Below are 20,948 nucleotides of genomic sequence, written 5' to 3'. Positions count from 1 at the left end.
AACAAACCTATTTCTTGGAGATAGAAGGATACATACATCTCCACATTCTTTTGGTTTGGTTTAAAACGGGGGGGAAAAGACTTCCTTCTATAACGGAGAGCATACCTCTGCGATCAGTTCATTTGTGCCGGCTGTGCTACTGAGGTGCAGGAGATGATTACCACACAAATAAGCTATGGTGCCTGAATCCCTGAGCTCTGCTGGCAGCATGAGGACAACAACGAAGGAAGCGGAGAAACAAAAGAGTCGGGAAGGAATAGGGAGTAGAGAGTAAAGTGAGGAACAGTGAGTGAAATGAACAGACAGAGGGAATGGGAAACAGGGAAAAGGGGAAGAATAAGGCAGGGCAAAGGTTTAGGAACATTTCAATTACTGTGTAAACAGACAACAAAGACCCAGAACACTGGAAACTATAACAGTCTTTAGCCTCAAGGGAAACTCATTTCCCCTCGTCAACTCTGCTCCTCACAGAAATAATGTCAGAGACAGACAGCAAACATTTGGTGTTCTGCCTCTGCTGACAGACTTTCATTACATCTGAAATTATCTTCAAAAGCTTGGGGGTAATGAATTGCCTATAAAGATTAAATGTGAGCAACTTTACCAAAGCAGAGATCACTTTTAAGGTGTTCATAGAGAAGTGTCCAGCGTATTTTTAATTTCACTTTAATTAATGTTATAATTGCTTTTGTAATTGGTTGGAGCTTTACTTGAAGTTTTAGGTCACACACAGCTAACAGTTCTCTGATTCTTGGGAACGACATGGGAAAAAAATATGACCCACAATTTTACCTCCCATTCCTTTTTAAAAATTTCCACTGTAAAATTAATCTGAGATTTTCACTAGAATGTTAACAGAAAAAAAAAAAAAAGATTTCTATTTCAAATAAATTGATAATAACATCAGATATTTAAAGCTGGGTTAAAAATGATCCAAAATCAATCACTGAGCAAGTACATAACCAGCTAGTGTTCAAAACTATCACCTTACCTTAGCCTGATTCGCAACGATAAGCTTGTAATAATGTGTTCAAATCCAAGTGGTACAGGTGGGTTTCCACGAGAAATTCGAGCATACCGCCATTCGTCTTTGTGTCATTACATTACGTCTGTTTACATAAAGAAGGAGTCCTATCTAGTAGGCTATGGCATATGAGGATGCTGCAGGTGGCAGATCATTTTTTCTTACAGCAGCTTTAATAATTAAACGTCTCATTTTGATGGCAGATTGGATGGTATGACAAATTAACATTAGAGATTAGACTGTAAAGAAATTGTAAAAGAAAGTCTATAGGTAACGCTAATATAAATACACGTAGTTACGCAATGCTGATGTTGTTAACATTAACAATTTGAGAACAAAGTATAACAATAATAATAATTTGCACGGTTTGAGATGCTATGAGATAAGCAATCGTTAGATTTAATCACTATTGGCAGCACAATTTATTGTAATGCTTTTTTTTTTCTCAGTTGGTCAGAACAAAAGTGGCAGATTTGTTATTTACTTGTTCAGATGACATTTTCTGGTGAAAATTCTTATTTTGGTCATACTTCCAAGACTACAATCTGTGATTCTGAAGTACAATATCCACACCGGTGCGGTGATTGATAGCAAACATTAGATTCATCCACACTGAGGAGTTGTGCTGATGCACAACCTGTGTAAAGATGATAATTCTACAAAAAAACTGCAATTGCAGGTTTCAAACGGAGATGGCGACAAAGAGCCAAAACTTACGGACTGCAGCTTTAAGTTATTTCTATATGTTCAGTAATATCTGAATTGATACTGCATTTAATACAAGTGTGACAAGAAAAAATAGCTATTTTGTCACATCTAAGCTGTTAACACTTCTTTAGAATCAATCATATGACTCATTTGTAGGCTACAAACATTCATGATGCTCTTTAAGTCATGCTGGAGAAGATGATCGTCAGGTTTTACACAAACTTGTGGAGTTCCTGCAAGTGCTGCTTTTATTGAAACAAAAGGAGACATACGTTTTCTGACATTTTTCATTTGAACTTTTCACTCATGTTGTTATGGTGATAATGTAATTTGTAATAAAAACATGAAGGCTAGTGTTACAATCAACCCCATTAGCCAAACCAAGTGACTTACCTTTTTAAGTTCTGTAACTTGGAAGAAAGATACCCCACATCTAGGTAGGCTCCTTTTTTTCAGGGCACATTCTTTAACAAAAACAAGTGAATGCGCAGAAGGAGGGGCATGCAGGGAGAGAGAAATAGAGAAAGGGTGGGGGCACAAGAGTTATGCTTTATATGTATTGCTCACTGTGAAAGTGTTAAGGCAGGAGATGCACTCGTGGGGAAACCAGCATTCAGGCTCCATTCCATTTCACAGCTAATTCGAGAGAGAACATCCAACCTGCTACCCCCGAGAGAACAGAGGAATCCAAAGAATTTTCACTTTTCATTCCTCCGAAAAGCCTTTCCAGTAGAGAATTTTTTTCTCTAGCTCTGTCAGACGTGCATCAACTTCTTCCATTGCGCGCGAGCGCGGATTTGTGAATGCGCTCTCACCTGCTTTCACCTGATATGATAAACCAATTTATCGTGATAATTTAGACCTCTTCCGAAGGGATCGCTCTCCATTGCGAACAGCTGACCGGAGGACCTTTTATAATTTCGTCTGTGTCTCGGATACCCGAAGTGTAACTCATGTCAGGTAGTGCCCCTCTTTCCGAAATCTGTGTGGTGGTGATGTTAACTTGAGAGCGTCGTTTGAAAACATCTATTATTCTGAGTTGCAGGACGTAAAGGGGATTTGAGAGGAGGAAGCATGTATGGCTGAAGGATGTGGGCTCGGAGTGTTGGTCCTACACCGCCTGACCTGATGCTCTTATGGGAGGGGATGGTGATCTGTCTCCGCTGGGGTTGTGTGCTCGTCTCTCTGGCTGTGTATGTGGGCTCCGCGGAGCCGTTAGGATGGCTGCTGTCCGATAAAGGTCCTTTCCACCGCTCTCAGGAATTCATTGAGTTCACTGAGCGATACCAACACGGCTTCACAACCAGATACAAAATATACAGGTACGACAGGTCTGAAAAACAGTAATGTGAAAGCATGATTACTCTTGCAATTCTTTTGGTTATGTGAACTGTCGCCGAAGTGCATGAGGCTGGGGTCAGATTCTAACCTCGTAAGGTTTACCCTTTAAACTCTTCTTAGTGTCTATTTAACCCGGGCTAGAGTGCTGCTGTACTGAATATCAGCATGACTGATTTGCCTTAAAGGATTAGTTCACTTTAAAATGAAAATTAGCGCAAGTTTACTCACCATCAAGCCATCCTAGGTGTATATGACTTTCTTCTTTCTGATGAACACAATCTGAGTTATATTAATAAATATCCTGATGCATCTGAGCTTTTATAATTTACAATTAACAGGGTTCACGAGTATGAGCTGAAGAAAGTGCATCCATCCATCCATAAACATGTACTCCACACGACTTCGGGGGTTAATAAAGGCCTTCTGAATCTAAGCGATGTGTTTATGTAAAAATATATCCATATTTAACAAGTTTTAAAGTAAAATATCTAGCTTCCACCAAACCGCCTTCCGTATTCAATGTTTCGTTTTCGCTGGATCTTAACCCCCCAGAGCCGTGTGGAATATGTTTATGATGGATGGATGTGGATGGAGACACTTTCTTCAGCTCATACTCATTTGGTAAGGCTTACTGCCATTATAAAGCTCTGATGCATCAGGATATTTATTAATAGTTCTCCGATTGTGTTCATCAGAAAGAAGAAAGTCATATGGCTTGAGCTAGGATGGCTTGAGGGTGAGTAAAGCTTGGGCTAATTTTCATTTGAAAGTGAACTAATCCTTTAAACTCGAGGCTACAGGTAACCTAGTGACTCAAATTTTTTGATTCTGTTCACTATAGATTTGTTCATATTCATATTATCTTCATATTTGATATTGCTTTTATTTATAGTTCTATAAATAATTAATGAACGTTGAGAACTTTAGTTTGTTAGTAATAGGCTATTTATTCTTTGCCACTTGCCAGTGAAATTTCTAAGTGCTGTGAATTCATACGATAACTTTGTGTGAAGAACAGAGCAAAATTTAAGTTGTTTTTCATTGAAAATCATCCCATCCATCTAGACTGGGTAAACCCAGCCTGATCTGCTGGCGATTTGATTTCGCCCGGCAACTCAGTCTGGAAACCCGTGCATTCATTTCTACTGCTTCTGTTACACTTTTGCGGGAACCAATCACAGACTGGTTTTATCCACCTTGCTCACTATTGGCGGGTATAACACGAGGACAATAGAGAAGCGACGGCAAGCACGACCGTCAATCCAATTCCTTTTAACCTCTCAACGATGCTGAATGACTTCTTTAGTTTAACAAACAAATCGCTCGAGTGGGTGTAAATACCACTCACTTTCATGTTTTTTTTTTTTTTGCACAACCTGCAAAAATCGCTCAATGCCATTGTTGCTTCTGCAAACCGCTGATCAATGCTACAAACCAATGCAAACTAAACCTGTCTGGAGTTTTCGCCTCGCTCTGCAAATTACGTCACCCAGATCAGTGATCTGATTGGTTGAAGGACTATCCAGTTGTGTGAATAATGCTCGTTGATCACGCCTCTTGTGCAGTAGAAAATACATAGCAAACTCCCCAGACCAATGTTCAATTTTAAATTGAGCTTGGTCTGGTGATAGCCATCACCACAATCACTCGTTTAAAAAGTTACACACATTGGCATGTTGCAGTCGGTCACAAGACAGGCGAGAACCAATGAATTTGATGTTTCTGAGGTCTGCAAAGTTTCAAAGATCAAAGTGCACGATAAATGTAGTTACTGTCTCCCTAGTCTCGCGTAGCCAGACCTTCAGACTGATGGCAGAAGGTCTGGACTCTATCACAGCTTTCATTGGATAAGGACTGCCCAAGAGGACGTTTGAATGACATGTAACGCAACCAATCACAGTTTTTTGGTGTTATATATAGGTGCGTGAAAATGTAAAGTCAATTACCCTACAATAACAGACCGGTGTGCATCTAATAAATTATTCATTCAAGAACGTTGTGCAAGTTTACAGCAACAATGGAGCCGCAAACTTTAAATCCAGCGTTTAGTTGATCCTGGTAAGCATTCATTGTCACAGTTGTAAACACGATGATGTTCTTTTTCCGTGAGGGGGTTTGGTGACGCCACGGCATTTGTTTCCAGGCAGACCATTAAAGAACGTGACACACATGTCTCCCAGACATCCTTTAGAATTCAACCAACCAGATGACGACTGCAAAACTCCTGAAGTGTTTCCAGTTAAGTGTGCCATATGCATCAGATGTTCAGCCAATGGTCCGTGGGCGTGACGTCTGAGGCTGAGACTGCTGTCTCCCAAAAGAAAGAACCAATAGAGGCACGTGACATCACCGTCGGTTACGCCCAGTGAGTGGCAGCATTGGTTTTCAGTGTGAATGCCGCGAAAAACACACAAAACACATCTAAAATGGAAAAGAGCTGTACAGTTAGATTTGACAAGAAATTCCTGGCTGCATGTCAATATCCATGAATCACTGGATATTTGGTAAGTTGTAAAGAACACTATATCAAGTCCAATCTTAGTTTAAACTTGTTTTACTCATGATTTCACAGTTTCCCATTTAAATCCAGTCATGCAGGATGCTCTTGTGCAGCAGGCTCTTTTGCCACTCAGTCTGGCTGAGGGGACATGTTCTGGCGGGAAAGTGATGTCAATGCATACCCTCTATTCTGCCTGGAAAGAGACGTCAGTAATTCCAGTCTCACTTCCTGCACGAACCTGTGTAGGTTTGTAACCAATTTGCATAACAGCAGCCTATGGTTTTAATTGGCTGCCTGCAAACAACATCTATTTTGACCCACCCTCAAACACTGTATTTGTAGCTGAGGACTGCAAAAGTTTGGTTCATGTTGTCGACATGCCGAGAAGACGCTGTTTTCTGTGCTTTTAGTTTGCATGCGCTTCAGAATAATGTATTATTTTTTTTGTTAATGTTAGTTAATAAAAACTCAACTCTTCATTCTTAGTTAATGCTAGCTCAGGTCCATTAAACAATATTAACAGATACAACTTTTGATTTTAATAATGTATTAGTAAATGTTTAAAATAACATCTAAGATTAATTCATTCTTTAGAAGGATTTTTATTGTTAGTTAAAAATAGCTAATTCAGTTAACTAATGTTAACCTTATGGTAAAGTGTTGCCTAGTAAATTTTCATTCATTTAATTTAAACATTTTAAAGTATCAAAGTGACATTTTGGTATTGCAGGATAGAAGTGACTAGTGTGATGTTTCCTTATAAAAGTGTGTTCGGTAACACTTTAATATAAGGTTCATTAGTTAATTATTAATGAATGTATTAACTAACCATGAGCATTATATTTGTTACTGTATTTACTAATCTTTGTTAATGTTAGGTAATGAAAATCCAGCTGTTTGTTCATGTTAGTTCACAGTGCATTAACTAATGTTAACAAGATTTTAATAATGTATTGGTAAATGTTGAAATTAACATTAACAAAGATTAAAAAATGCTGTAGAAGTGCAGTTCATTGCTAGTTCATGTTATCTAATGTAGTTAACTAACGTTAACCTTATTGTAAAGTGTTACCATGTGTTCTCTTGATGAAATGGCATCTGTTTTTGAATGTCGGTGCATACTGTATGGATTTTCAGTGGAGTCTTTTTCTTTCTAAAAATACTATATCTATTGGATATTTCTCATAATTCATGGTTAAGCAAACAGGATTTGCTTTCCCCCACACCAAACCACGCAAGATATTCTGGCCAAAAACTGCCCACTCAAACAACTGTCTGATTGACATAAAACAACCAATCACAAGTCATCTTTTTACAAGTTGTTCAGAGGCAGGTTTATGAAAAAAGTTTTCAGATTATAGCTTGCCTGATCAAGAAAGTGCTTGCCATTTTTTTCTCTCTTGTGATGTGCAACATAAACACAGTTTGTCGAGTGGTTGTGTGACACCGTTCATAATGTTTGCTAATGTATTTTTTCTCATGGGCTCAGATATTAGCTTAAACTAAATTCAGACATAATAACCAAACAAATCATAATAAAATTATATATAACGTACCAGCTGAAAAGACGTCAGGTGCCATAAACTCAGCATAGTGCTCAGAAATCACTAAAAAAATACCTTCTCCAGACAATATGTAATAATGCATAAACACACCTCCGCAGCTTTCATGAAGCCTTGCAGCAGAACTCTAGATTATTATTAGCATCATTTTCCTCTTGATCTCATCTTCATTTGCTCCTCTGGTTTCTGCTTCTGATTACAAAATAGCTTGTGGCTTTTGATTACATGTTGCCCTCAGGTCTGCACCGCAGGCTCTCAGAGAGCTCTCCAGTGAAGGAGCATATTGCCCTCTCTGGTTTGTCGGTGGTGATCAGTGGCTTAGGTGCTCAATGCTAGTGCTCATCAGGCATCTCATCTGATACTTACACCATCCCTCATTGGGGTGATTGGTGATAATGACGTCCTCCATTCCCTTCATGATTGTTCCCTGGATAGGGCTCTTCATGTGAGTGATTGGATTGGTTCCCATGAGTTTTAAACTCTGTCACTAGTACAGAGGGCTGTGGTTTAATTGCTAATCTCCAAAGAGAAATTTCTTCAACTAAGGTTGGGGAACCTCCTGTGTTTTATTTATTTATTTATTTTTTTTTTTTCCTCCTGTGTGGAGACTAATAACCTTGTAATGGAGATAGGGAATGCGGGAAATAGGATGAGAGAAAATAATAAATATTGATTTAATGGTGTGGTCTAGTGGAACCTGAGAAAAAGAGGCATGGTTTTTTGCTTGCTATGCAATTTGTTCACTGCTTGGATAACAGTAAATTCATTTGTATATAAATCATGAGATATTTTCCCATAAGGCAAAACTTGCTGTTATTTGACACAGTGATATTAAATGATCCTTTACTATACAGTATGTGATGCATGAAAAGACTTGTAGACACATAGATTAATATACTGTTCAAAAGGTTGGGATTTTTGAAAGAAGTCTCTCATGCTTACCAAGGTTTTATTTGATCAAAAATACAGTAAAAACAGCAATATTGTGAAATATCACTACAATGTAATATAACTGTTTTCTATTTTTGAATATTTTTTAAAATGTAATATATTCCTGTGATGCAAAGCTGAATTTTCAGCATCATTACTCCATTCTTCAGTGTCACATGATCCTTCAGAAGTCATTCTAATATGACAATTTGCTGTTTTATTAATAATTCTGATTATGGTCAATGTTGAAAACAGTTATGCTGCTTAATATTTTTGTGGAAACCAAATTTGGATTTTCCGGATTCTTTATAGGAAACAATGTTTATAGGAAATAGAAACATTTTGTTACATGTCTTTAGTGTCACGTTTCATCAGTTTATTGCATCCTTGCAGAATGTTGCTCATGATATTATATCTTTTGATCTATAAGTCAAAGTTGGAATGTGAATATGCGAAAATTAAGCAAACATTTTTATATTCACATACATTCACATTCCAACTTCGCCTATATGTACAACCAGTCAAATTGCTAAGGTCATACAAAAAGTCATGTTTCTAAATCTATTAAAACCTTTTTGGTCTTTCTCATGCTGAAGTGCTTGAAATGACTATTTTATTTAAATTTAAATTAAGTCTACATGTGAATGCTTTTACAATATAAAATCTCTCTACTTTGTTTAGCCTGTCTACCAGTGGGGGCAAATTGGAGTCTGCTAACAGAGACAAAACTTGACCCCTTGCATAATTATATTAAACTACATGTAAATATAAGGCAAGGTTCCCATAAGGCAAAAGACGTGAAATTATTTACAGTATCTTTTACAGATTGAATGTTATGGAGTTGGAATGTGATGCTCTAAATGAGAGTGTCATTTCCACACACACAAAGAAAGTTTAGAAATTCTTCCAAAAAGAGAAAAGTTGAACAATTTCTCTCAAATTTTGCTAAATCTTTTTGAGAGCAACTAGTTGGATGCTTTGTTTGAAGATCTACCATCTAAGCGTTAGCTTTAGGGAATGCTACAAATTCTGTCAGACTGGATTAAAATGGAATATTGGATGACTAAACTTTGAAACAAAGCTCTCGCTGCGTAATAATAGATGCCAGCTTATTTAAAAGGAAAGAAAGTAGATTCAGTTCTCCAACCACAACACCTATTTGGTGGGTGTACAGTGTGCATTTTAGTTTACTTCCTTTAGTCGAGGAAACGATTGCTGTTATCCCATGTGAGGGCGTAATCAGATAATGGTTCCGAAAGGAAATTAACCAACATTATAACACACTGTGCTGCCTTGGCATTTGGTTAGAGCAGTTAAACTGATGTTTACAAGTACAGCTTTACCTTGAACAACAAGAAGGATTGTTCAAGGTACTAATATGCACAATTCGAAATGCAGAGGCACCAAACAGAGTTTAAAAGAGGATTTTAGGGGATTACATCCTTGGTGCTTTGTAAAAATGTGTTCAGATAGAGCACCTGGCTCCCTACAGAGGCTCTTCAAGCCCTAAACAATGAAATACCACCTACCGTCATGGCTTCACTGTTAAACCCAAAAGAGCTTTTTGGAATAGGAATAGAACAAACAAACAGATGTGGAGAAGAGCCAGATTAAGCCGACATGTGAGAGGGTGACATGAATGTGACTGTAATGTCTAATGTGAGGGATGTGCTGATTACTTGTGCTACTGTATCGGCTCATATGACATCTCACATAAATGATTATGAACTCACAGGGAGTTCGGCCGATGGAAGGTCAACAGCCTTGCTGCGGAGAGGCAAGAAGGCAATGGGGTGGCCGTGCCCTTTGACCCCGACTTTATCCATAACATCAGGCTTCTGGGGAGAAGGCCAAGCCTGCAGAAAATTACTGACACCATCATTAAGAAATACGGGACTCATTTCCTTCTCTCTGCCACTCTGGGAGGTAAGAAAACTCTATTATGTGTGAGCTAGTTATTATCCCTGCAAAATAGATTTTCATTCCTGTCTTGTGCTTGAGTTTGCAAGGACATCTTTATATAGTCTCAGTAGAGGTTGGCGTGACTATGCATTATTGAACACGGGTTAGTGTTATCTAATAGATATGAAACTAATAACTCATAGTTCCTGGATTAACTTAATGGGATAGTTCACGCAATTTATTTAAATTAATATATTATAATTATAATTATATGTATATATATATTTTATAGTATCTAGGGGGCCTTTAAATATTGGGTTGGACAGTTGGAGGTTGAGAACTTCTGAACTAAGCCATGTCGGCCATTATTTAACCAATAGCCAAATAGCTATTTAGGAATTGTTTTAGGCCACTGTTGTAGTTAACTCAGTTATTCTAAAATAGTCAACACAATACATTTTATTGCAAAGTAATAGAAGTTACAGCAATAAAAACCATAGGGTCCCTTTACACCAGGCAATAACGTTTCTCACTGTATCGTTTTCTTAATCTTTTAGACTGGCAATAACATGTTTCTCACTGTATCTATTTTCAGACTTTTTTTTTTTTTACTAGTTTACCAAATTTTAAACAAATTGACACACAGTATAATAAAAACCCTTATTAATAATAATAATAATAATAATAAAACCCTTTTTTCTTTTTTTGCAAAACCTTTCAGTAAGTTAGACCTTAGGGATTAGAAGTGAAGAAAAAGGAGACTCAGAGTGTAATTCAGTGAAATGATTCAATAAATAACGGCAAATTGTTGATTAAATTAAGTGAGAGCAAAAGACCTCAGTGCTTGAATATGAAAATGATTTTTTCAGCTTGACCTTGTCACTTTCATCTCTGCATGCGGATAAAGAAAATGCATTTGCATTTACACCTTCATTTACAGTAAATGGATCCATTACAGACAATCTCCCAATGCGTTCACAGTGACCCACACTTTCTTTGATCTGGCTTTTGGATATGGATGAGTGTGCCGATTGTGATTCAATTACAGAAAATGCATGTTAATTCCAGGTGTGCATGGAACCATAGATCTGACCAAAAAATTTAAGCTTGGTGTATGTTAAGATGCTCTTGAGTAACATGACCTTTAGATTGCACATCAAAAAGTCCCCACAAAAGTGCTAGTGGAGTATTTCCCACTTTTCACTGTTTAATAAGTTCCCTGTAGATATAATTAAAGGAACACTCCACTTTTTTTGAAAATAGGCTCATTTTCCAACTCCCCTAGAGTTAAACAGTTGAGTTTTACCGTTTTCTAATCCATTCAGCCGATCTCCGGGTCTGGCGGTACCACTTTTAGCATAGCTTAGCATAGTTCATTGAGTCTGATTAGACCGTTAGCATCGCGCTTAAAAATGACCAAAGTATACTTTGGAACTATACTCTCATTCCGGCGTAATAATCAAGGAACTTTGCTGCCGTTCCATGGCTGCAGCAGTGCAATGATATTATGCAGCGCCCGTGAGCCCCTGCTTGCACAGGGAACGTGCCCTGCAACCATGGAGATGTTTGTGAGAGACGCTGCGTAATATCATTGCGCCTGCTGCAGCCATGATACGGCAGCAAAGTTCCTTGATTATTACGCCTGAATGAGAGTATAGTTCCTAGCCATATCAGCCTAGAAAATCACAACTTTTTATTTTCCGTCGGTCTTAGTACACGATTTAACTACAGAAGAGTCAAGTTTTAAATAGGAAAAATATCAAAACTCTTTGGTCATTTTTAAGCGCGATGCTAACGGTCTAATCAGATTCAATGAACTATGCTAAGCTATGCTAAAAGTGGTACCGCCAGAACCGGAGATCGGCTGAATGGATTCAAAAACGGTAAAACTCAACTGTTTAACTCTAGGGGAGTTGGAAAATGAGCCTATTTTCAAAAAAAAGTGGAGTGTTCCTTTAAGTCCCTTCCAACTTTTTTCTTTGAATGTTTTATATTCTGAAATATAAAAATGTTATTACAGAACTAAAATGGATTATGCATTGTTGATTTTGATGAAGAGTGTGGTGAGGTACATCCCTGTTTGTTTAGCTAGTGTTCAGCTCTCTTCATCTTCTGCATAGTCTTTTATACCTTGCCTACTGAGAGATTGTTTACAGTACACCTCTTCAAAAGAGACATTCTCATTCGTCAATATCTCTCTCCATAAATAAACTGCTTTTATACCATGACTGAGGCTGAAAGTGGGGATCATTTGAAGGTCTAGCTAATGCTCCACAGGACACCTTTTGACTCCACCATTTTTTCTTATTCTGTCCAAACAAACCCACCAGCTGAGTCAATTGATTTTCACTGGATCCCCCTCACTCAGAGATGAAGGATACTCTCATCTGTACCATGCGTGTAATGAGAGCTGACGCATCAGATGGGGAAGAGCTCCACGGCTTTGTGGGCCCCCGACGGGCGAGACGGGCCGAGCTCATGCTGTAGATGATTAGGGTTGATTAGCTTCTCCAGCTGAGATGATCATTTTTGTCTGGCTTTTGATCAGGTGAGGAGTCCTTGACCATTTTCGTGGACAAAAGCAAGCTTAGCAGAGGTCAGCAGAATGGCGGTGCCTCCAATGGTACAGCTGGTTCGCTGACCCTTGAAGCCCTCCACCAACTGGCTGCATCCTATTTCATCGACAGAGACAGCACACTCCGGAAGCTCCATCACCTCCAGATCGCCTCCACCGCCATTAAGGTACGCCCCCCTTTGAACCAACCAGGGTTTGAGTGGTGTGAATGAATTAAATACTATAAAATTTGTATTTCTCATGCTAATAGCTACACACTGAAAAGTTTTTGGATTGCCAAACATATTTAAATGTGGGATTGAATTTGAAAATGCTATGATTGACAGTGATAACCATGACAACTGAATGGGACAAAAAATATAATACTACATGTATTGAACAATTGTATTCAGTGCTTGAAGTGGGAAAAAATAAAGTGCAGGTACTCACCAAAGGGGGCAGGGTTATGGGGGAACTGGTTGTCTCCATCGGTTGGAAGGGTGTAGGTTTGATTTGAACATAATTACAGGTAAGGCCATTGATGGCTCCTCGCATTGTTGGCCATTTCTAATTATTGGGGCGTCCCCCTCAATGTCTATGGTGGTTACGGCCCTGCTCCATAAGTATAATAGTAGTTTACTATTTTAATACTAGTAGTACATTTTGGTTTATGAAAGTACACTATGAAGTGTCTTTCAATAAAACTACTAGTTTGGTAGTTTTTTACTGCAAGTTTACAAGTTTTCTTTTTTTATATATTATTTATATATTATTTTTGCACTTTCAGTATACTACTATGATATGCTATCATAATAATCCAAGAACACTTTTTAATATCATTAATGCTGTACTAAACCCTGTTGTATGTACCTACCCGACAGAGTCAGTAGCTATTTGTGAGCGGTTCTGCCAGTTCTTTATAGATAAGATTCATGGAATTAGACATAACATCACACCGGCCATTGGTGATCCTGGAGGTCAATTAAAATATACAGGTGTGCATAGCCAGTTTACACCTATTTCGTTGTCTTTCTTAAATGACATTGTGAAGCAGCTTAAACCAACAGGGTCACCTTTAGATATAATTCTTGCAAGGTTATTTAAAAAAGCATTTAATGTGGTGGGTCCAACGATCTTGAATTTTATAAATAAATGTCTTGTGTCAGGAGTCGTTCCTGAGGATCTGAAACGCGCCTCAGTTCAACCCAGACTTAAGAGGCCTAACTTAGATTATTTTGACTTATCAAATTTCAGACCCATCTCTAATCTTCCTTTTTTAACAAAAAATTTAGATAAAGTAGTGTTGTGTCAGCTCCAAAACTTTCTGACAGAGTACAAAATTTATGATATCTTCCAATCAGGTTTCAGAAAATTTCACTCTACTGAAACAGCTCTTTTAAAAGTGCTCAATGACATCTATCTAGCCACTGACTCTGGAGACTCGGTAGCATTGGTACTTTTAGATTTAAGTGCCGCTTTTGACACAGTAGATCACAATGTTCTGCTGTCCTGTTTAGAACAGATAGTGGGCATCAGAGGTTCAGCTTTACATTGGTTCCAGTCATACCTGACAAACAGGAGTTTCTCTGTCAATACTGGTAAATTTCATTCATCTTCTGTACCATTGACCTGTGGGATTCCTCAGGGCTCCACATTAGCTCCTATGTTATTTTCTTTGTACATGCTCCCTCTCAGTACCATCTTCGAAAAGCATGGCTTAAATTATCATTGTTATGCAGACGACACACAAATATATTTTCCTCTTAAACACAAAAATGGCACTGAACAGATTGCCGCTTGCCTTTTAGATGTTAAAACATGGATGGCTCTGAATTTTTTAAGTTTGAATGAGAGAAAAACAGAGGTTGTGGTGTTTACCCCCTCTGATGTACAGGGTACAGGAGATGTAAATCTTGGTGTTCTGGCACCTTATGTTAAACCATGTGTGAAAAATTTGGGGGTGTGGTTGGATAGTGCCCTAAAGCTCGATAAACAGATTAATCAAGTTGTGAAGTCCAGTTTTTATCAGCTGCGAACCTTAGTAAAAATGAAATCTTTTCTGTCATTTGCAAACTTTGAAAGAGTAATACATTGTTTTATCACTACAAGACTTGATTATTGTAATTCTCTTTATTTGGGGATTAATCAGTCGTCCATAAATCGCCTTAAGATGATTCAAAATGCTGCTGCCAGAGCCCTGACAGGAGTTCGCAAACGAGAACATATAACTCCTGTCCTTCAGTCACTCCATTGGTTACCAGTGCAGTATAGGATACATTTTAAAGTATTGGTATTAGTTTTTAAGTTGCTGAATGGGTTAGCACCACCTTACCTTTCAAATTTGCTGACAATTCATCAGCCTACACGTGCTCTCAGGTCTGCCAACCTGAGGCTTTTAGTGGTTCCTAGATCGTGGCTCAAGACCAGGGGAGATCGAGCCTTTTCAATAGCGGCACCAAAACTCTGGAACAGTTTGCCCACGGATATTAGAACTGCCTCAACTCTGTCCATTTTTAAATCTAAGTTAAAAACTGTTTTATTCGATCTGTCCTATTCTATATGACGGGTGATGTTGATGCCCTGTTTCGATGTTCTGTCGTTTATTTTGTGATTCTGTCGTTTTTATTTTGTACAGCACATTGGTCAACAGCAGTTGTGTTTAATTGTGCTTTATAAATAAATTGAAATTGAAAAAAATTAAAATATATGCTCCAATTTAGGTATTCATTTTTATACTTGAAATATACCTTTAAATGTACTTTAATTTAATAGACATTTTATTATAGCTTCATGCATTCTTTTTTTTTTTATCAACACTTGAATGTGGGTAAGTTTCATAAAGAAATGCAACATTTTAAACAAAAAATTGAGAAAATTGAATTTTTGTCAAAGACTACACCTGGATTAGATTCAGAATGATGATGCAGATTTCAAAACACATATGCAGTAGATTGAGTCCATTAACACCCCCAACGCTTCACAGTTTCCTTTTTGTGGGTTCATCATTATTTTACATTTGTGTGAGCAATCTTCTATCACTTGTTTCAGCTTCTTCTTCTCCTGTGAGTCGTTAAAGTCGTTAAATTACGAGAACAAATTCGTAATTTAAATGACTTTTTTCTCATAATTTAATGACTGTATTCTCATAATTTAATGAGTTTATTCTCAACATTTTATCTCGACTTTTTTCTCGAAATTTAACAACATTTCCTCATAATTTAACAAATTTGTTCTCGTAATTTAACGAGTTTTTTCTCGTAATTTAATGAGTTTATTCTCAACATTTTATCTTGACTTTTTTCTTGAAATGTAATGATTTTTTTCTCGTAATTTAACAACTTTATTCTACATCGATATGGTTTTATTTTTTTATTATTGCTTGGCCCTAATCCTCTTCCGTATATGATAGTAGCATACCCATCATACAAACAATCCTGCTCAACTATTACATAATAAAATATGGATGAACTCACATTTCCTAAATTCCTTTACAATGTTCCTGTTGATCATGAGGAATATGTGTTTTGTTGGGCCAGAGTTTGACATTTTTCTCTCAATCATATAATCAAGGGTTCAATTATCATTTTGTAATCAACTAAAATATTAGTATAAATGGAGCACTGTTTAATTTGGTTTCATCTGAATTAGTGTTTTTTTTTTTTTTTTTAATCAACTTGACATCAAATCATTAGTGGACCTTTTCAGCAGCTTCGTTTAAACCTAATCATGAACTAACTATTGGTAACTTAATGTTACCTATAAAATCTGCTATGTTATAAAATTGACTGTTCAGACAGTCATAAATAAAGTTGAAACTGAGCCTAATTCTTAATGTGAAGACAAGGGCCTGCGGTGTCAGTCCCATTTTGTAATAGCCTCACAAAACTGTCCTTGCAGTTGGACATTTAGACCTTTCTGACAGAAAACCAGTTTTGGCTTTTTCCTTCCAGTCAACTTTCCATGAATATGCTTTGGCACAGCACTCTGCGAACAGCCAGCTCTTTCAGCAATGACCCTCTGTGGCTTACCCTCATTGTAGAGGGTCTTGATGATCGTCCTCTGGACATCTGTCAAGTCAGCAGACTTCCCCATGACTGCTGTTGGGATTACTGACCTAAACCCAGTATTTATACCCTGAGAATGGTAATTTATCAGCTGATCATCAGCTGAACACACACACCTGTTCCCCATCAGCACCTCATCACACAGGACTATTTAAGCACACCACTCACCTCCCTCAGTTGTTTGTTCTTGTTTATATGAAGGACTACATGTTGATCTCCAAAGACTCTTACCTGTTCCACTCCAGTGTCTTCTCAGTCTTGTTTGTCATCTATGTGTGAGTTTACCTTCCTTCTATGTGTGATCATACTGTCAACCTACATATAACCATCCACTATCTGCATACCTGTTATATCTGCATACTGCATCAGTGTTCTGCTACCCACTCACCTGCATTACTGTCTTTACCCTGCTGTTTGAAAATAAAACATCTATCTCCGTTCATCTGTGTCTCCCGTCCATCTGTCTGTAATAAAAAGTTCATTTATTTCAGTAATTCAACTCAAATTGTGGAACTCTTGTATTAAATAAATTCAATGCACACAGACTGAAGTACTTTAAGTCTTTGGTTCTTTTAATTGTGGTGATTTTGGCTCACATTTAACAAAAAACCACCAATTCACTATGTAAATAAATTAGAATACTTCATAAGATCAATAAACAACAACAACAAAAAAACATTTTAAACAATGTCAGGCTTCTGAAAAGTATGTTCATTTCTATGCACTCAATACTTGGTTGGGCCTCCTTTTGCATGAATTGCTGCATCAATTTGGCATGGCATGAAGGCAATCAGCCTGTGACACTGCTCAGGTGTAATGGAAGCCCAGGTTGCTTTGATAGCGGCCTTCAGGTCATCTGCATTGTTGGGTCTGGTGTCTCTCATCTTCCTCTTGACAATAGATTCTTTAGGGTTCAGGTCAGGCGAGTTTGCTGGCCAATCATGCATAGTAACACCATGGTCATTGAACCAGCTTTTGGTACCTTTGGCAGTGTGGGCGGGTGCCAAGTCCTGCTGGAAAATGAAATCAGCATCTCAATAAAGCTTGTTAGCAGAAGGAAGCATGAAGTGCTCTAAAATTTTTTGATAGACAACTGCGTTGACTGTGGACTTCAGAGAACGCAGTGCACCAATACCAGCAGATGACATGGCAGCCCAAATCATCACTGACTGTGGAAACTGGACTTCAAACAACATGGTTTCTGTGCCTCTCCACTCTTCATTCAGACTCTGGGACCTTTTTTTTTTTTTACAAATGAAATGCAAAATTTACTTTCATCTGAAAAGAGGACTTTGGACCACTGAGCAACAGTCCAGGGTAGCGTTTCCCAAAAGCATCGTAAGCCTAAGTTGATCGTAGCTCCATTGGTTTCAATGGAGCTACGATCAACTTAAGCTTACGATGCTTTTGGGAAACGCAGCCCAGTTCTTTTTCTCCTTAGCCCAGGTAAGACGCTTCTGACATTGTCTTTGGTTCAGAAGTGGCTTGGTACGTGGAATGTGACAGCCCATTTCCTGAAGACGTCTGTGTGCGGTGGCTCTTGATGCACTGACTCCAGCTTAAGTCCACTCATTTTGAAGCTCTCCTAAGTTATTAAATCGACTTCGCCTGACAATTTTCTCAAACCTGCGGTCATTCCTTTCACTTGTAAACCTTTTCCTACTACACCTTTTCCTTCCAGTCAACTCTCCATGAATATGCTTTGGCACAGCACTCTGCGAACAGCCAGCTCTTTCAGCAATGATCCTCTGTGGCTTACTCTCATTGTAGAGGGTCTTGATGATCGTCCTCTGGACAACTGTCAAGTCAGCAGACTTCCCCATGACTGTTGTTGGGATTACTGACCTAAACCCAGCATTTATACCCTGAGAATGGTAATTTAATAGAACTTGAAAATAAATATTCTAATAATTTGAGATACTGATTTTTTATTTTTTTTATTATTTTTTATTTTTTTTGGTGAGCAGCAAGCTAACATCAAAAAAGAAAACAAAAAAGTCTGTAAATATTTAATATAATATATATATATATATATATATATATATATATATATATATATATTTATATATATATAATAAGCCTAGAATATATTTAAGTTGTACTTTTTGAATTAAATTACAGAATAAAAAACGTTTTCATTATATTCTAATTTATTGAGATGCACCTGTGTGTGTGTGTGTGTGTGTGTGTGTGTGTGTGTGTGTGTGTGTGTGTGTGTGTGTGTGTGTGTGTGTGTGTGTGTGTGTGTGTGTGTGTGTGTGTGTGTGTGTGTGTGTGTGTGTGTGTGTGTGTGTGTGTGTATACATCATGTATTGTCATAAGTGGAGCACCCAGAAGTAGTACATGTAATTAATTAATTTGTCTTCAGTAGACACTTGTTTGTATGCTCATGTAAGACAAACGCTACTGGTGGAGTGTGTTCGATTCCTTGAGGAAGCTAGTTGCTCATTATAATGCATTCGTAAGACTGACTGAAAGAGACTGGTAAAAAGCTTTGTTCTTCCTTGATTCTCTCCCAAGTGATAGTAGTCAGCATTTACATGAGCACATTTGGCTCTCGAGGGAGTTGAAGGCACTCATAGCGATGCATTCGTGGCAGCAGACTCTGTTCTCGCTTGATTGTCAATACAGTGATAAGAATCTAGCATTGCATGGAGCATCTTCAGCCTCTCGGGGGAGTTAAACGCATGCTTTGTGATGAGGTTGTGGTGAGAAGCTCCACCTATGTAAGACTTTCTCTTGAGAGATTAGAGTTGAGCACTTAGCGACAAAGCGGGATCGATCACAGGGATTGTAGGCAGAGCATGGGATGAGTCTGATGGGAAGTCCTTTCCCTTTCAGAATTCCTCCTGCTAGCTCTAATACTTTCATGTCAGTTTATAATCAATAAAAAGAGAGAATAATGAAACTGATTAATGGGGAATGTCTAATTCTGAGGAATTAGATGCAGAGAGAGTTGAGGCGGAAAAATACGTTAGTTTAGGTAGAAGGGTGGGCATATGTCTGAGGACATCCTGCCCCCTTCACATGCCCCCCAAAGTGAGAGTGGCATGGGTTAGTGGCTGTGGGCCGAGGTTGATTGTTTCTGACAATTCTCTTGATCCGCTCTGATACCCTGAAGGTTGATGCAGGGTGAATCAAGTATGTAGGGAAATTACTTACCCCTGCTTCATTTACCTCTCTCCCCAACAACTGTTGGGTCTTTAGGTAGGGATATTTGCTCCCTTTTAGGTGGGTGTTGTATAGGCCTTGCAAATTTGACCCATGTTAAAGTGCTTGCTACAGTGGGTCCTGGAGAAGTTATTTAAGTCAGAGTTGAGCTGCTCTTCCCCAGTGTACTAGGGTTTAAAGTAGGGATAGCTCCCCTACGGCCTCCTTGGGGTTGGAGTATGTGGATGAGAGTTATTGACAAACTGAAGCTTGCCTTTCGCTTGTTTGTGTCCCTGTCTAAGTAATGCCAGTGGACATATCTTCCCTTTGGATGGCCAGAGGGTTGATTCTAGGTGAATGAACTACACAGGGAGTATTTACCCTCTACTTCATTCACTTCCCTCCCCAATACTAATAAGTAGAGGAAGTTCACCTTCGGGATGTCCCTCCCGATTATCTGTCACTGACAATGGTCTAGTGCTTAGGAAAGAGACTAAGCACTAGCTATAATAGGCCCTTACTTGGGTATCTTACTTGTGGTTAATGCAAAGTGAATTAAGTATGGTAGGGCATAATCCCCTCTATTTAGTTTGCTTTGTGGCTCTTATGGAGTTGAGCCTCCCATGTGCTAGGCTCCTCCTTGGAGTGGCAGCATCATCAGTGATGGTAGCTGCTAGGGAAAGTTTAACAACACAGCGGGCAAGCTTTGGCAAGCTTCCCTTTCGAGCCTTATGGCCGAATTAGGTGTTCCCTCCCTGACCATTTCGGGAATTAAAGCAGAGTCCCTTGTTCCCTTCTTAAAGCCCCGATATCCTTGTTATTCTGCACTTATTCTTTGAATAAAGTAGTGTAAATCTACCTGGATTCTGAGAAGAATGACAGGCAGGGTGTGAGCACTCCCCTTATTTGCTTAGGGTAATGGAACAGAGCTGCAGCTCCTGTGCAGCTGCCTGGGGATGAGTTCATTACAAGAATCTGTAAAATTAACTCCCTCAGGTCGGCGGTCACGCCGGCGATACCACCTCGGTTTTTTCTTACCAGTGTGAAAGAGACTCAAAATACTCCGTCAATTCTGCACATACAATTAGGAGTTATACACCATTTTAATCTGTGGAATATCTTATTTTATTTGTGTACACTCAGAGTAAAAACAAAATATTGTGCTTTTTGCAAAATAAAGAAAACTAACATGATGCGTGATCTGTCTTCTCCC

General features: G+C 38.4%; 1 protein-coding gene across 1 annotated transcript in view; it reads left to right on the top strand.

Annotated features, from left to right (window-relative positions):
- The first annotated feature begins 2,821 nt into the window (after nucleotides 1-2,821).
- brinp3b (bone morphogenetic protein/retinoic acid inducible neural-specific 3b) overlaps nucleotides 2,822-20,948 on the top strand; it is a 38,448-nt gene continuing 20,321 nt past the window's right edge. The window contains exons 1-3 of the mRNA XM_067363359.1: nucleotides 2,822-3,054; nucleotides 9,801-9,991; nucleotides 12,516-12,709. Coding sequence (XP_067219460.1) covers nucleotides 2,822-3,054; nucleotides 9,801-9,991; nucleotides 12,516-12,709 — 618 coding nt within the window. The remainder of the gene's footprint in view (nucleotides 3,055-9,800; nucleotides 9,992-12,515; nucleotides 12,710-20,948) is intronic.

The sequence above is a fragment of the Chanodichthys erythropterus genome, chromosome 16, assembly GCF_024489055.1.
Source record: "Chanodichthys erythropterus isolate Z2021 chromosome 16, ASM2448905v1, whole genome shotgun sequence".
In the NCBI taxonomy this organism is placed as follows: Eukaryota; Metazoa; Chordata; class Actinopteri; order Cypriniformes; family Xenocyprididae; genus Chanodichthys; species Chanodichthys erythropterus.
This window is presented reverse-complemented; position numbering and strand designations above follow the sequence as displayed.